We start from the raw sequence: 16,696 nt of genomic DNA, 5'->3' as shown, positions 1-16,696 counted from the left end.
TTGCTTTTGTCCTACACTCAAGGGCAGTTCTCTTGTGCCCCCTGAGGCGCATCTCTGCCACCACCTTCTCAAAAACATCTAAGTTTCTGTAGCTGGACTTTAGGGAGCGCTGTACTTCCTCCTCCCCCCCATACTGAAATCAGATTCCCTTGTCTCGTCGTTCCGCCATGACACACCCCATCCAAGAGCTCTGTATGAGTTGGCGGCTGAGCTGTTCGGCCCATCCATTTGATCTCCCCAGGCGCGGACGTAACACAGCCAATGAGCTACCGATTAAGCGTTATCTCGCAGTCTCACAGCACCATTCCGCAGAGATCTCGTTCTCTCGAGACCTCGCTGCAGCGAGACAATGCAATGCCTGACCAAGCGTGAGGAGAGGCGGGAGACGAGTGAGACGGAAACGGAACAGTAAAATCTGCACGTGCACTTTGCAAATTCCTTGTTCGTCCCGATTGGTTGGGAGAAATCGCATCACCACGGGGGCATGATTTTTAAAACCTGCTCAGTAGCATGACGTTTCGCACATAGGGGCAGAAATGTGGAGGGAAACTGTTTTATCTGAAAAAGTTGCAGAAGCATCGAGCGACAGGAAAAATGTGAGGCGACGCCTTGATTGGGCGACAGAGTAGGGGTCGAACCGCATTCCAGAGCTAGTATGTGCGAACAACAAGCAGAAACTGTGACGACCACAAATATTTCATCCAGAACAAACCGTGTGTGCAAAAAGGGCCTGTGACTTTGGAGGTTAGCAAATCATGCAGGTGTGTGGTAAAAGCAGAGTGCAATAGGACCAGTCTGGAATAAGTTGTGCATGCATTCCATTGAAATGAATGGGAATTAGGTTAGTTGTGATGAAATTTCTACACTGATTTCAGTGGGACTTAAGAGCAACTGCAACCAACTGTCTCTGGATTAAGCCCGTAATGTAAGCATTGGGGAAAAAGTTCATTGAGGTTTGGGTCACAAAGCACACAAAAACCAAAGGGGTTGAATTTCCTTGAATCTAAACACTCTACTTTTTCAAAACACCACAAATTGAGAGAGTCCTCAAAGCTACTACATTATAAAATATATTGACACCCATCTATCAATCAACGAATCTCATGGAGTGAAATTTTCCTGCTTCCTCCTCCCTCTGCAGTACCCTGTGCCAGTGGCGTAGCACCAACGGGAAGGAGGGGCACGTCGCCCTGGGCACACGCCTGTGCGGGGGCATGGCGGGGGTGCGGGGCGCACACAGGCCCCAGACACAGCTCCCCCTTGCTTTGCCCCTGTCCTGAGCCCCTGAATATGGAAAAAAAATTACCTCCTCCCCCATTTAATACCCACAACAATCCTGAGAAGTAGTTTAGGCTGAGGAAAAAAATGTGAATCAAACTAAGCTTCAGGGAAGACTGGCGATTCGAACCCTTTAGGCCTTGCCTTTGTAACCACTATGCTACAACACCTTTTATTTCCTCAATTTACTTTCTTCCATATTAGCACAGATTTACAGATTTATAGATAATATTGTTATATCACATATGTTCTCCCCCCATGTATGGCTGTGTGTGTGCATGGATTATAAATGTATGTATATGTATGTATATATAATGTAATGTATGTATATATAACATATGTATGTATATATAACGTAATGAATTATATATGTGTGCGTATATAACATAATTTTGCTCTACTTTCTTTTAGCAAATTACATTTTCCAACAAAACTCCGTTTGTAACAAGAAATCTCCTAGATAAACTATGCCAACAGATTCTAGTGATCCAGTATCTTGCAGAGATAAGCAATGAGAACACAGGGAACATCAGACCTATAAGTGAAGGTAAGAAATCGCAAAATTTCCATGGAAAATGTGGTTGTATATTTAAACATTTCTGAAACATGCCCCCATTAAACATTGTATTAAAGTATGCTTTTAAATCATACACGTTGAATACTGAAAGCCATTCTTGGCGTCGCAGTAAAAAATAGCACAGCTAACGTTTCCTATACATTTTGAATCAATTTCTCTACTACACTGAGGGCTGGAATATTTCTTTTTAATGTGAAAGTTTCAAGACTCCAAATGCTATACCAGCATACACAGATTCTGTGTAACGTGGATATACAGAAATAGTGTTGGATAAACATCCATTACAAGGACGTATAGGGCATAATCAAACCAAACTTACAAGTAGGAGTATGTCCCATGGATTTCACTGGTATGTTTTAATCTGAAAAACAAAAGTAACTCCTTACAACTCTCAAAGGAAGTTGGCATTTTAACTCCCTTTTTGGGAGAGCCCTTTTAGGTGTAACACATGTTGCTCAGCAATAGGTGGAATACTATCTATCTTGATTTTCTTTTCTTTCTATATTCTTTTCCACTGAAAGATCAAAGTAGAGTTGTAACTTTATCCACCACATGTTGGACCATCTTTGTTTTAGAATGCTCTGCTTGGGTCCTAGAACCTACCTAATTATGTTAAGTAGGCACTGGAACCCAAATGGAGCATTCTGAAACAAAGACTGTCCAGTCAAAAGTTACAGATGTGATCAAGTCGTCATAATTTTTTAGATCTTTCAATGGAAAAGAGTATAGCAGTGCAACTTAATCCTGACAGGACAGAGGGTGTCTGGGTCAGTAGAAAACCAGCCTAGGGACTTCAGATCAATCTTGTCTTGGGTGGAGTTGTACTCCCCTTACAGAGCCAAGTTTACAGCTTGGGGGTGCAACCTGTCACAGCAGTTACCTTACAAAACCAGGCAGATGCAGTGGTCCTGAGTGCCTTTGCCCAGCTTCAACTGGTGTCAGCTGCACCTGTTCCTGGGCTAGTCAGATCTAGCTACAGTGATCCATGCCTCAGTTACATCTAGACTGGACTACTGCAATGACTGTATTTGGGGCTACCCGTGAAAGGTATTCAGACCCTGCAGCTAGTCTAGACTGCTGTGACTCCTGATTGGTTCCCACTATTGGGAGCATGTGACCCCAATACCATAGCCGTTATACTGGCTACCAGTCTGCTCCCAAGCCCCCATTCAAGGTGTTGATTTTGACCTTCACAGCCCTATATGACTTGGAACAGGGTTATCTGAGGGGCAATCTTCTCACATACATTCCTATCCGGAAATTCAGATCACAGGGAGAAGCTGTCCTGATTGTCCCATCAATCAAAGAAGCTTGTTCGCTGGGTACATAAAAGAGGGCCTTTTTGGTGGCAGCCCCAAGATTATGGAATAAGCTCCCCAGGACCTGTGCCTGTGCCCCATGCTTTTGATCTCTAGGAGGCAGCTTAAGTTGGCTTTATTTAGGACTGCATTTGATTAAAGCAATCCCGTGATTTTAAATTTTGTTTTATGTATTTTATTTATAGTGCAAGCCATTTTGAGCTCTGTTAGGAAGAAAGACACCCAATAAATAAACTCCTGTATTGGTTTTATTTCCCTGTCAGCAATTCCAGAATTCCAGAAAAGGATCTCCCTCCTCTCCTTCTGGAATAAATGTATATCCCACACTTCTGGGATGTACCACACCTCTGCAGACAAGCTGATCAAACAGTTGGACATCACATATGCTACAACTGTGAATGAGGAGTTTCCAGGGCTTGCAGAAACAGGTGCAGTTGTTGAATGTGCTTTTGCATTAGTGATGCAGAGGGCTCTTCTTTGATGGATGGGCTCTGTAAGACTCCAGGGGTTTGAAGGGAACCCTTCATGAATTTCAACAGAGATAAATATAAGATACTACACTTAGGCAGAAAAAAATGAAATGCACAGATATAGGATGGGTGACACCTGGCTTGACAACACTACATGCAAACGGGATCTAGGAATCTTAGTAGACCACAAACTGAAAATGAGTCAGCAGTGTGATGCGGCGGCCAAGAAAGCCAATGCGATTCTGAGCTGAATCAAGAGAAGTATAGTGTCTAGATCGAGGGATGTAATTGTACCTCTCTATTCTGCACTGGTTAGACCTCAGCTGGAATATTGTGCACAGTTCTGGGCACCACAGTTCAAGAAGAATATTGACAAGCTGAAACGGGTCCAGAGGAGGGTAACCAAAATGGTAAAAGGTCTGGAATCCATGCCCTACAAGGACAGACTTAGGGAGCTGGGGATGTTTAGTTTGATGAAGAGAAGGGTAAGAGGTGACATGATAGCCATGTTTAGATATTTGAAGGGATGTCATGTTGGTTAGGGAGCAAGCTTGTTTTCTGCTGCTCCAGAGACTAGGTCCAGGAGTAATGGGTTCAAGGTGAAGGAAAAGAGATTCCACCTAAACATCAGGAAAAACTTCCTGACAGTAAGGTCTGTTCGACAGTGGAATGCACTGCCTCAGAGTGTGGTGGAGTCTCCTTCTTTGGAGGTTTTCAAACAGAGGCTGGATGGTCATCTGTCAGGAGTGCTATGATTACGTGTTCCTGTATTGCAGGGGGTTGGGCTTGATGGTCCTTGTGGTCTCTTCCAACTCTATGATTCTAAGATCCCTCATTCATCAGCTGAAGAGCAATAGGATGGTTTATAGTTTATTAGACGGTTTATAGTTTATTACAGGAGGACCTTTCTCTATGTGAAAGTGTGGGGTAATGCCTATTCTAAAATGCTACCTGCTCTTTGAGATTTTATGAGTGCTTATGTTAAAAATAATTTTGTATGTATGGACTAGATGACTAAAAAGCCTGCCCTGATAAAACAAAATATTTTAAATCAACGGATCACAGTTAAATACTAATATCGATTTTAAAAGCTGCCCAAATATTTCCATATACACATACGTCGAACACTTGTTTCCTGAATAGTAGCACCACTGCAAACCCCCCTCACCAGTCCTACATGGTAAATTTTTAAAAAATTGAAAAACAATAGTGTTTAATGTATTGTCGAAGACTTTCACAGATTCAACTGGTTCTGGTGGGTTTTCCGGGCCAGACCACGGCCACACAGCCCGGAAAACCCACCAGAACCAATAGTGTTTAAATTCCAAAGTGTTTTCCTGTGTTAAAAAAATTAACTCATAAAATAATCCTGCTCCTCTCAGCTCAAGTAAGTTTTTGGATGTTGTCCATCATAGACAAAGGATTCAACTAGAGTCTCCAACCTCCAAGTAGGGCCTGGAGATTTTCCAGAATTACAACTGATCTCCAGATGGCTGAGATCAGAGACGCCTGGAGAAAAATTACTTCATCCCCAAATCTCCAGGAATTCCCCTACCCAGGGTCAACACAGCTAAGCCTGAACACCTTGCATAAGCTTCGCTGATCTCCGTCTGTACTGATATTCCAAGCCTTTCTCTGGTACTATCTTGGTCTAATACAGTGTTTCCCAACCTTTTCGAGGTCAGGGTACCCTTGACCTCACTCTTCATATCTCACGGTACCCCTGCCACCACCCTCCACCGTCCCCTCCCATTGCCCCTGCTTGCCACACCCCCACCTTCCCCTCCCAGGGTGAAGGGAAGCACTGGGGGGTGGGTGGCTGCTGGCCTTGTGGCAAGCCCTGCCCCATGGGCCAGCTCCATGTTCTTGCTGGCGCCGGTGGGAGACACCACAAAAATGGGGGGGCGGTAGTGTTGCCGCGGTACCCCTGGGACATGCTCACGGCATCCCAGGGTACCACGGAACCCTGGTTGAGAATGGCTGGTCTAATATATGTATAGCTGAGCAAAGTATTTGATTACTCTCTACTAATCCATAGCACTTTTAAAAATTGCTCAAAGTTAATACATGGAAGCAACTTGTTGAAAGATCAAGTGTGCTTAAGTGCAGGTTTTCCAGTAATTTTAGTTAGCTTTATTAGGGCGTTTTTAACAAAATGGTTTTGTCTTGTCACTCACAGTGTTCAAAACTTTGGTGTGTCATATCTTGGACCGAGCAGAGCCTATCCTCTCTTCTAGTCTGTCTTTGGAAATTATGACAATCTTTCAGTACTGCAACTACTTTGTGAACAAAAGTGTTACTGACCTGGGAAGCTATTTGCTTCAGCTGGCAAAAGAAGGTAAGGAGGATCACCTGATTCTTAAGGAAGGAAACTACCCTAGTTGAGCATAAGAGAGCATAAAGTCATTTATTTTTCACAATGAAGCCAGGAGAATGTTTTCTGTACAGGAACAAATGGGCCCAAAGCCCTTCCCTAGGATCTGATCAGTCCTGAGATAAGAAGCCCAGAGACCACAAAGGGCAATTTTGCATGAGATACATGTCCCACCTTCTGGGTCGGATGTGTCACATGATGTCTTCACCCCTCAAAAGTGACTTACAATATCAATGAGAGACGACCAGATATTCCTGATGGCAGTGGCGTGGGCAGGGGGGCAGGGTATGGAAGTTTTGTGTGCCCTGAGAGTCATATCTAGGGAAAATGTAGCCCGGTGCAAAATCTGAGTTTTCTGTCCCCCTGTATGGGCAGCCACCCTCCCCCACCATGACCAAACAAAAGTTTTTTGCACCAGGTCTTGAAGTCAGTGTATGGACCTGGGGGGGGGGGGAGGATATGGGGGACGATTTTCCACCCCCCACGTGACTAAATGGCCACATTTGACCCCATATGTCCCCCTGGGCGGTATGCCCCTGCCTGAGAGCCATCCACTCTACAAGAGGCTGTGTGCTATTTCAAAGGGCCTCTGAGCAGATTTCCTTGCCTGGTTCAGAAACATCACTTAAACGTCTTTTCATTTTAGCTTCGACAGTTCAGACTCTGCAGTCCTTGAGAGATGAAAAGTGCTTGCAGAATGTGATCCCATTAAGCTCTATCAGTCTTCCACCTCAACAAGAAGTGCTGAAATTTTTGGCTGTCCTTCTTCTAACTGAGAATAAAAAAGAGACTTGTGAAGCTGCTGCATCAGTCTTATTAGCGGCTGCAGAAGACAAGCACTTCAGGGAAAAGGTAAGTAAAGTGCTCCCGGAGAGGATTTCAGTTAGGAGGCTTACAAGAAATCCTTCTTGGGGAGAAAGAACCCTGCAGTGTAGGAGGCTCCAGTTCCAAGCTGCAGTAGATGGACAGGTGGCCTCTCTCCTCCTGCACATCTTTTGAGAATGCCCTGCTTTGGGTATCTCATTTCTTTACTGTAGGAAATCACACAGTTAGACCTGGCCCGTCTCTGTAGTTGCTCGGATATTATGGAGCACTTTCGATAAGCAGTCCTACCAGAGCCCAATACGCTCACCTTTAGAAGAGATTGTCTTTTTTCCTTTTCTTTTCAGAAAGGCCTTTTAGCAGCTTAAGACAATCATCACAGCCTTGGTGAAATTTCATAGTATTTTTAATTGGTTATTTAATTGGTTAGAATGGGCTGGATCTGATGACTCCCACGGCAGTGCTCAGAAAATGCAGTGCAGTAGCAATCAGTAGCAAAAAGGTTGTGGCTTTGTTGCACTGTAAACTGAGAAATTTCAGAAAGCCCATAAAGCACATCTTCCAACCCCCTGCATCGATTTATTCTGCTCCTCAGGTGTTGGAAGGTCTTCTTTTTGGCGGGGAGGGGGGATATGATATGGCAGCTTCTTCCTCATTGCTTTTCTCTTTGTTTTTTTGCTCCAGGCTTTAATGTATTACTGTGAAATGCTTGCACAGCCCAGCCTCCACCTCCAAAAGGCAGCTTGCCTGGCAGTCAAATGCCTCCAGGTAAAACTCTCCAGGGTAACCACCGGAGCCTTGTTCTTTTGTGGGCGTGTGTTATTTTCAAACACGTTATTTAGAACTTTGCAACAACTCCAGGATGAGAACTATGAACAGTCCATAAAGACTTTCTCGCCTGCGATTGCAGACTAATGCTAGGAGATGCAACGGGACTAATTATTTAGTTTAAAAATGAATGCTTATACAACAAGACAAAGGGACCAAAGTCGTCTTCTAGATTGCAAAGACTGGGGTGAGGGGGAAGAGAAGGTCAGGGGGTTCCCACCGTGGAGAAACAACAGGAACTACTTTCGTATCCATCCTCACACAGGGATCTGCTTCAATTGCTGCAGTAATTCATAGTTTTGCATGTACGAGGGAAAATATAGGCTGTGTTGTTGAGGCAATACACATTAATGCCTAAAACCATTTCAGTCTACATGAGTAAGCACCATAAATTTAGTTGTATTTGCAATTAAAATGCATTCGAACATAATGCATGTTTTCTGGGCTCGTCCCAGAAAGAAAAGAATTAAAATGAGAGCACAAATAACATATCGTTTTCAACAGATTAATATAGATTTCTAGTCCAAACTAAGCCCAGAATGACACTGTAGAATTGTGAGTCCATCCATAAAACTCTTGATGCTTAATAAAGTTTTTAAAAACCTAGAATTTTGAACTGGGCCCAGAAATTGAGGCCCCTTCTGCACATGCAGAATAATGCACATTCAGTCCACTTTCACAATTGTTTGAAAGTGGATTTTGCTATTCCGCACAGTAAAGTCCAGCTGCAAAGTGCACTGAAAGTGCATTATTCTGCATGTACAGAAGGGGCCTAAGTGGAAGCCAGTAGGGTAATTAAAAATGGTGTCTTGAGTTCCAGGCATCCTACCCTTGTCGGTGAACTATTTGTAATTCCAAGAACTTTAAAAGGGCAGCTTCTTAATTTACATAGAATGTATTACAGAAATTGAATGTAACCATGACTTGAATTACGAAGGTTCATACCACAAAATATTCGACACTCCTTTTTCCTTGTCACACAATCCTTTTCATCCCACCAGCACAAGCAAAACGCTCAAGAAACTATTGTTGGATGGAGACAGCACATCTGTACAAACTTTTCTTTGTCCAAGGGGCCTTAGGCATAGCCACTGAAATTAATTCAACAAATCAAAGAATTAGAAGCCCTGCAGGAGCATCATAAAGCATATTAGGATAAAGCATAAAGCATATTATGATGGACAAGAAGCTGAGGATAAATACATAATTGAAAATCTGAAATAAGAGGAGAAAATAATTAGTGGCGTTTTTTTTTATACCCACAGGCAACTGAGAGTATTAAAATGTTAGTCACACTTTGCAAGTCTGATAACGAAGACATCAGAAAAGTGGCCTCTGAAACTTTGCTCTCTCTTGGTAGGTTGATTATCTTTATTCTGTATCTCCGTGAGGTATCTTCGGCCCCTTCCGCACATGCAAAATAATGCATTTTCAAACCACTTTCACAACTGTTTGCAAGTGGATTTTGCTATTCCGCACAGCTTCAAAGAGCACTGAAAGCAGTTTGAAAGTGCACTGGGAGGAAAGAGGAACATTGATGGATAAAAAAATAAGATGGATCAGATTATACATTTCCCAGTCACTCTTTCAGTCCTACACTGTCCCAGTGTGAATTCTATGAAAATATGCATGCAAATCTAAATGCAAAGTCCATGTGGCCAAATACAACATACAGAAAGAAAATACAGTTTCTGGCTCAGTGCATGGCAAGTAATCAGCTTTCAGTGTGTACAAGTGTAATAAAAGACCTGTTTTTAAGATTCTGGACCATCTGTCCCCCCTGGCTGAATCCTCTTCTCATGTCAGGTTTGGACAGTTGGAATTAAATGGAAAGAGTGGATCATATGAGAAAGCCCGATGGCAACTTTTCTCTTCCCTTTGAGCACTTCCCAAATGATTTCACAGCTCCAAATGCTACCAGAGTAGCATGGGATCCAGCCACATGGAACAGGCTGTTCTAATAACCTAAGAACTGGTTCCCAAAGCTGGCGAAAGGAAGGGTGGCTGGTGGCATTCCTAAGGAAGCACAATTCTCTCACTTCCGCAAGGGTTGCAGGGAAGCCATCTTGCTTAATGGTTGTCTGTCCTCATCTCTCAGTCATGGGTCAAATACGGGACATAGCTGGTTTTGTTTTCCATAGGAAAGCTTCTAGGGCCTGACACTGGCCCCCAAAACACTTTTGAATGCCACCATTCAGCCCTTTAATCTTTGGATTAGTATGTTTTCTTTCAGCAGTTGAGGTGACCACAACTAGTCCACACAGTGTGGGAACAGGAAGACTTCAGGTTCAGAAAACTTAGTTGTAGCCAGCTGCTAAAATCTTGTCACTTTTCTATAGCAGGCCCAAATGACTATCGTTTACTGGGGGAAAAGTTGGGAGCGGGGAGGGGGAAAGCAGGGAGGAAACTCCTGCCTTATCTTTGGTGCCTTCATGTAGAAGACTGTCTGCCTTGTCTGAGAGCCAGAGGTCCAAAGAACGAAACATTTGCTCTTGTTCTTGTACCCAGGAGAGGATGGACGGCTGGCATACGAGCAGCTGGATAAATTCCCCCGTGACTTCATTAAAGTTGGTGGACGACGTGGGACTGAGGTGGCCACAGCCTTTTAAGTCATCCAATCTGCCGGGCAAACAAATGTCTAACAGTCTGAGCGGCTGCTTGTATTAATCTCAATGGTGCTGCAAGAACGAAACTGCAAGAATGAAAACCAGGCCTTTTGAAGGACACTCTGAAACTCACAGATGTTCAAAGAAGAAAAGTCTATGCAGAATCTAACTTTGGGCTCCTGTTGTCTTTTACCTGTCTCTTAGGAAACAGTGACCTGTCCAGAATTTAAGATTATTTTAATTGCTTCTGAATGAAATTATGTGGTTGCTGTACATCAGCTTTGAGGCATTTTTTTTTTTGCAGAATTTGGTGTTTGTTTTGTGGGTGTTATTGCATCCGCTTAAAACACGTGATTCTCTTCCTGAAACAGTGAGCTGAACAAAGGAAGGTAAGCAGTAGCTCGTACTGTCGACTCAATTGAGCCTCTGATCCTTTTTGGTGTCACTCACAGCAAAGTTTAAGACAAACTAAAAAAGGTGGCCTACCTTTAACAACAGCTGCTTGCAAACACCAGGCGCTGTCAGTTCACTGACTCATTTTAGATTTCCATCCTTTTCCCACACTCTCTGATAATGAACGCTCATTAAGCCAGAGATTTTCTTTTGTTGTCAAGCGTGTGTGTGTGTGTGTGTGGGTTGCAAACCACAAATGGAAAGTTACACGTGTTACTTTTCCCAGAGAAAGAGCAAAATGTATTCAATACCCTTTTTTTAAAAAAAAAACATTAAAATCCTGGCTCCTATTTTTCCCTGTAAGGTTTTGAAAAGAAGAAAAAGTTGAGCATGTGAGAATCCATTATATTGATTTCAGTATAACTGAGAACAAATGGCAGAGTTGTTAGGGACTGTTAGGAAACAGGCTCTGCAGAATCCTCCTTGCAAAACGTAAGGGGGTCTGTGTTGTGTGAAGATGTTTTCAATAAAGCCCTTGCATCACTGATGATACACCCTAAATGCTGGTTGTTGCTAAGCAACCGCTGGCAACAAGGTTTAGTCAGTATTTGAAGTTTTTTTGTAATGGTCCGATAGTACCACGACCACCTTTTGCCAAATAACATTGGCAAAACAGTATTTTTGATTGTAAATGTTAAAAACCTGTACATATGTCTGTATATTTATAAATTATATATATTCTCTGATTAAAAGCTACATTTGTACAGCCAGACCTAAGCATTTTACTGAGGGAAACCGTCTTTTGACAACATGTGAAATAATTATGATTTGGTTTTTACAGCATGTGGCTCCTAAGAGTCTTTCATTCTCTTCTTTTGTACTGACTTCTTTTTGCTTTCTAGTTTTTGTGGTATTTATACTTCTCATATTTACAGCGACAGTTAAGTTATAATAAAGATTATTTTTTGAGTTACTAAATAGCATTAGTGTATCAGGGTTTGTTTCGGTTTGCGTGCTCAATTGGCAAAGTGCCCCACCCTTCCATAAAGTTTCAAAGCCTGCCTGTAATGTCTTCTGTCAACAGTATGGTGGACTGGACTTCAGCTGTCCTTTGATAGCATCTCCACTGACATGTTTGCTAATTGTAGGGAGGTAATACATCAATCATTTTTGCTGACATTGCTGAGGCCAGTTCATAAGCATTCTGTTTGCCCATTACATAGGAGGGAAGGGCAAATGGGCCCTTCCAGCCATAGGGAATCAGCACCACTGGTATCTCACTGAATTGCCATTTTAAAAGTGGCAAACAGTATCTGGCAACTAGTGGGTGCCTATCTGCAGCCAGCTGTACTGGCTCCATGGAGCCCAGGGTTCGAGTTTCAGCATTTGGAGCCAAGCCCTGGAGACAATCACATGAGCCAACCACTGTATGCAGAAAGCAGTAAACAGTCAAGAAGTCAGAAATTCTTATCACAGGATCACATAGTCGGGGCAAGCCAAGGGCCGAGGTCACACAGCGCCAGTCTGAAGTTCAGATTTTCCAGAAGTTGAAGCAGAGGGGTGTCAGCACGAGGAAACTGCACAGTTGCATACACCCTTGGTTGCTGTGCCAGTCCCAACTTTGTAGTTGGCTGGGCAGACTTTAGCCTTCATCCTGTGAGGACTCGCTGCTTTCAAGCAAGCAGCATCTATGCAAGTACCAGGTGCTTCATCTTTTAAGCTACAATTCAACCCTCAGATGCTGTTGCCGCTGCTCTGCAGGTGAGTCTACTCAACTAAGAGCCTGGGTTCCATCAGCTGGTCCCTGACTGGGAGTCAGGGATGGCTTGCTGGAGATCTTCTGTCAAAACCTCCTGCTCTTTAGCTCACGGTGCTGTATTTCTGCCAGCACTGGTTTCTCCCTAAATGGCTCCTCTTCAAAGGCTTCTGTACTGTTTGGGGACTGACCAGCTGCCCAAGAGCAGAGCCTAAACTGAAGAATAAATCTATCTGTTGGAGATAATAATTATTTACTTTTATACCCCAACTTTCTCCTAAAGTGGGGACCTAAAGTGAGTTATATCATTCTCCTCCTCCATTGCATGAGCAGTCTGTTTGATCAGACCAATGGCCTCTCTAGTCCAATATCTCATTTCCCAGATTGGCTAACTAGATGCCAAGTGGGGTGTAAAATCAAGTGTCCTCCCCTGCTGTTATTCTGTTATTCAGAAGTACTCCGCTTCTCAAGTTTCCATTCTGTCTTCATGATCAATAGTGAATTTATCTAATCCTCCTCTAAAACTATCTAAAACAGAGGCCATTGTCACTTCTTGTAGTTGTGAATTCTTTGCATTATATGCAGCATGACGTTTTGCCCACTTTTTCCCAGCACTTGTATCTGACGCCTTCCTGTATCTGACAAAGGGAGCTTGGTCGCTCCAAAGATTATGCCCTGGAAATCTGGTTGGTCTTTAATGTGTTGCTGGTGTCAATTTTTGTATTCCTTGCTGTAGTCATCTTACATAGTAAACTAAAAAGCTTTCCTATGCTTTACCTTTCTGTTAAGGAAGCTGCTTCAACCCCTTATCATTTTGGTCACCCTTTGCTCCACCTTTTCCAACTCTTGAGAGCCAGCATGGTATAGTGGTTCAGAGCAGGTGGACTCTAATCTGGAAAACCGGGTTTGATTCCCCGCTACTCCACTTGAGTGGTGGACTTTGACCTGGTGACCTGGATTTGTTTCCCTGTTCCTCTACGTGAAAGCTTGCTGGGTGATCTTGGGCTAGTCACAGTTCTTGAGAACTCTCTCAGCCCCACCTACCTCACAAGGTGTCTGTTGTGGGGAGAGGAAGGCAAAGGACTTTGTAAGGCACCTTGAGTCTCCTTACAGGAGAAAAAGGTGGGGTGTAAATCCAAACTCTTCTCTTCTTCATCTTGTATAACTGAAATGGGTGGGTGGGGAATATGACCAGAACTGCCCCAGCAATGCAACAATATTATCATAGTGGTGGTTTTATTTTCTATTTCCACTGTAATCAGAAATTTGGAACAGTGAAGACTGAAAGAAATCCCTTGAATGGGAAAACAGGGATTTCGTATTGGGCAGGAAGGGAATGAACTTCACATAGATAATTTAGATTGCATAGATCCAAAAGATGGAAAGATCAATTTCACTATTTTTCAAATGTAAATACTTGTTCAGTTTACCATAATCCTTGATCCAGTGTCACCAGGACTCAGTATTCCATTCTGTTTACTAATGTTCCAGACAGTTGCCTAGCTACCTACTACTTAGAGTTAAAAGTAAATCGATAGTTCCAATAGTTTCCTATTTCTAGGGAAATAGAAGCTTTGTAATGAAATGCAACATATTTTTCCCCTGGAAGAACTCTTGAAGAAATATGGGGAACATCTTTCATAAGATATACATCTGGTATGAAAACTATGTGGGGCACCGCCAATATCCTCCCAAGGTGGCAGAATCTGTTTCACCAATAGACTCTGACTTTCACACTGATAAGATAAAGCGATATGGTGATATCATGAGAAATACAGAGCTACTCTTAGAGGAAAGGGCCAAAGCTGCATCTTACATTGGACTGCTAGCTTACACAGGTATGCAGTGAGAGAATGGGACATAACAAGTATGGGTAAGGTTTGATGATGAATTAGGGTAGCCAGTTTAATGACTCCCATGTAAAAATTTTGAAGTACTTTTAAGAACTGTAGCTCAGGGCTTGGTGAAAGGCCTCCCCTAAAACAATTTTAAAGCAAGGTTGCTCTGAAAAAGAAACCTGAAATTCAAGCCTTCAAATTGATAAGTTCAAAAATCACTGAGATATTAGCAGGGGCCTTCAAAAATTTGATTGATTAAAAAGGAGGGAATTCTTTTTTGTCCTTCTGTGGCATTTCAAGTAATTAGCAAGACAGGGGACTCTGGTTCTCTTAAGTACCCATGAATCTTCAGAATGTGTAGTTAAATATGGGCCATTGAAAGGCACTTAAGAGATGGTGATTTCTACCAATCCTTCTCCACTGCAGACCTCTGTCCCCTATTCTCTTCCTGAGTTTGCTGACCCCCAAGAACAAAATTTCAGAGAGCTCAATAAGCTGTAATTTCCATCACATTTTCTTAAGTGCCATAAGCCTTCAGAATAGGTGGTTGGGTACAAAACCAGGATACAATTAGTGATGTAAAATGCTTCATATAACTGAGACATAGCGATTAAATGAACTATATCAAACCATCAAATAGAATCTGGAAGACCTAGGTTCAAATTCTGTGCCATAGAAATTTACTTGTGGCCACATTATGAGAGACATTGGTATGTGATAGTAGAAAGGGGCCAAAGCAACAAGTACAAGGAAGGAACCAAGCTAATTTCAGATGAAAGGGGGCTTCGCTATTAAAACCAACAGCTTCTTTTCAAAAAGAAAGAAGCATTCCAGCAGTGTTCAGTGTTCCACATATTGGTAAACTTCTTCCAACTTAAGACAAATGCTTTTCTTTGTAGGGGGCGTCTCCACTAGTGTGTCCGCATCAGAATATATTGAAGACATGATTGATATTTTGGTCATGCCAGATACTTCCAGGAAAGCGAGAATTGCAGTAGTGAAAGGGTTATGTGGCATTTGCTACATAAACTACAGAAACCAAAATGAAGCCAAAGAGCTCCATCTGACTGACACTCTTCTTGCCATTCTGGATGAGGACGAAGATGAAGATGAAGAGATCACCAGTGATGATCACGATATAATCATTGTGAAGTTCTGGGTCTGTTATCTTATGACGGTTGTTTGTTGTAACAACATCCCTTATCTTAAATTATTCCAGAATTCAGGTGGGCAAATGCTAGAGAATAGGCTGGAATCCCTCTGTCGCATGGAATGGTTTGGTTGGCCAACAAACTATGCTGAAGTAATGCTTTTACTCATGGGATATCATACCGTATCTTTAGATGACTAGACTTTGGAGGAAATACCCAGAAAAGCCCATTGAAAGGACTTGGACAGTATACTTCGTCCCAAGAAAAAAAATCTTCTGCTCCTAGTGATATTCAACATTAATGTTACATTAATATTTTGCCTTTTAAAATTATCTCAGAAAATATATTCAACTATGTGTTAAGATTATATGATACTGTTTTGATAAGACTATCCTAATATATATACTGGAGGTGGTCAAACAGAAGCTCGCAAGCCACATGGTGCTCTTTAGAAATTAGTGTGTGGCTTGCAGAGGCTTGAGGTGTTGTGGATCCCCCCCCCCCCCGTCCCCGCCTCCCGGTGCATCCTTGCCTCTGGCTGCAGTGCCACACTGTGCTAGGGAGGCGGGAAGCCAGAGGACAGAATGTAAGTGCCAAAGGCTCCCAAGCAAAGCACATTCTTGGAGTCAATCAGGTCGGAATCTTTCAGCCATCAGAGTTGAGGTGGGGAGAAAGCTCAGTGCAGGCACTGGCTTGCACTCAGCAATCCCAGCTGCCCTTACACCTCGCAAACAAAATGCACATGTAACGATGACAAATGTAATATTTGTTCATGTCTTATAGCTCTTAAACATCTGGTTTATTCTATGCAGCTCTTTATGCTAAGCAAGTTTGAACACCCCTGACATATACCGTTCTTTCAGCTCCAAATGTACTTCAGGAAGCAGCAATTCCTTCATTGAATATCCTAATAGCCTGTGTTGAACTACTTTGACAAGTCCCTGAGGAGAACCCTTAATTCCTAACCCATCTTATTTTGGAAATTCAAAGTCCTATGCATCAGAGAAATGTTTTAATGTAATTTGAACATGCTTGTGATTAGTTTGTCTTTTGGTAAATGGTTTGCAGTTTGACCAGTTGACTTTCAGTAGACAGTGACATCCCTTTTTGGTAATCGTTTACTGCACAATAATTACGCTACAAACTTGCACAGCTGAAACTCTTCAAAATTTAAAAAGATTTTTCTAGGCAGGTGGCAGGATAGCGCTGTCAAGAGAATGAAAAATTTATTCAACATTGTGCAGTGGTAGGTAGGCTATTAGAACATACCCAATGCCATTAAAG

At 42.6% G+C, this 16,696-nt stretch overlaps 2 protein-coding genes across 5 annotated transcripts in view; both read left to right on the top strand.

Annotated features, from left to right (window-relative positions):
• RIPOR2 (RHO family interacting cell polarization regulator 2) overlaps positions 1–11,645 on the top strand; it is a 128,729-nt gene extending 117,084 nt beyond the window's left edge. For all 4 annotated transcript variants that reach the window (XM_048508192.1, XM_048508189.1, XM_048508190.1 and 1 more), the window contains 7 exons: positions 1,690–1,825; positions 3,438–3,602; positions 5,824–5,982; positions 6,665–6,870; positions 7,525–7,608; positions 8,934–9,024; positions 10,177–11,645. In XM_048508192.1, coding sequence (XP_048364149.1) covers positions 1,690–1,825; positions 3,438–3,602; positions 5,824–5,982; positions 6,665–6,870; positions 7,525–7,608; positions 8,934–9,024; positions 10,177–10,277 — 942 coding nt within the window. In that variant the 3' untranslated portion in view covers positions 10,278–11,645. The remainder of the gene's footprint in view (positions 1–1,689; positions 1,826–3,437; positions 3,603–5,823; positions 5,983–6,664; positions 6,871–7,524; positions 7,609–8,933; positions 9,025–10,176) is intronic.
• A 2,402-nt stretch (positions 11,646–14,047) lies between these two features.
• ARMH2 (armadillo like helical domain containing 2) lies at positions 14,048–15,612 on the top strand. The gene is made up of 2 exons (XM_048508526.1): positions 14,048–14,261; positions 15,161–15,612. Exons 1-2 carry the CDS (start codon positions 14,048–14,050, stop codon positions 15,610–15,612), a joined length of 666 nt encoding a protein of 221 aa, XP_048364483.1.
• Positions 15,613–16,696: the final 1,084 nt, after the last annotated feature.

The sequence above is a fragment of the Sphaerodactylus townsendi genome, linkage group LG09 (assembly GCF_021028975.2).
Source record: "Sphaerodactylus townsendi isolate TG3544 linkage group LG09, MPM_Stown_v2.3, whole genome shotgun sequence".
Taxonomy (NCBI): domain Eukaryota; kingdom Metazoa; phylum Chordata; class Lepidosauria; order Squamata; family Sphaerodactylidae; genus Sphaerodactylus; species Sphaerodactylus townsendi.
The sequence above is the reverse complement of the archived record's forward strand: the minus strand, read 5'-3'. Positions and strand labels throughout refer to the sequence as shown.

Excerpts from the sequence above, each read along its gene's own strand:
- ARMH2 (XM_048508526.1), top strand. The coding sequence starts at position 14,048 with ATGGGGAACATCTTTCATAAGATATACATCTGGTATGAAAACTATGTG. Across the intron at positions 14,262-15,160 it reads TGGACTGCTAGCTTACACAG|GGGGCGTCTCCACTAGTGTG; the intron begins GTATGCAGTGAG and ends TTTTCTTTGTAG.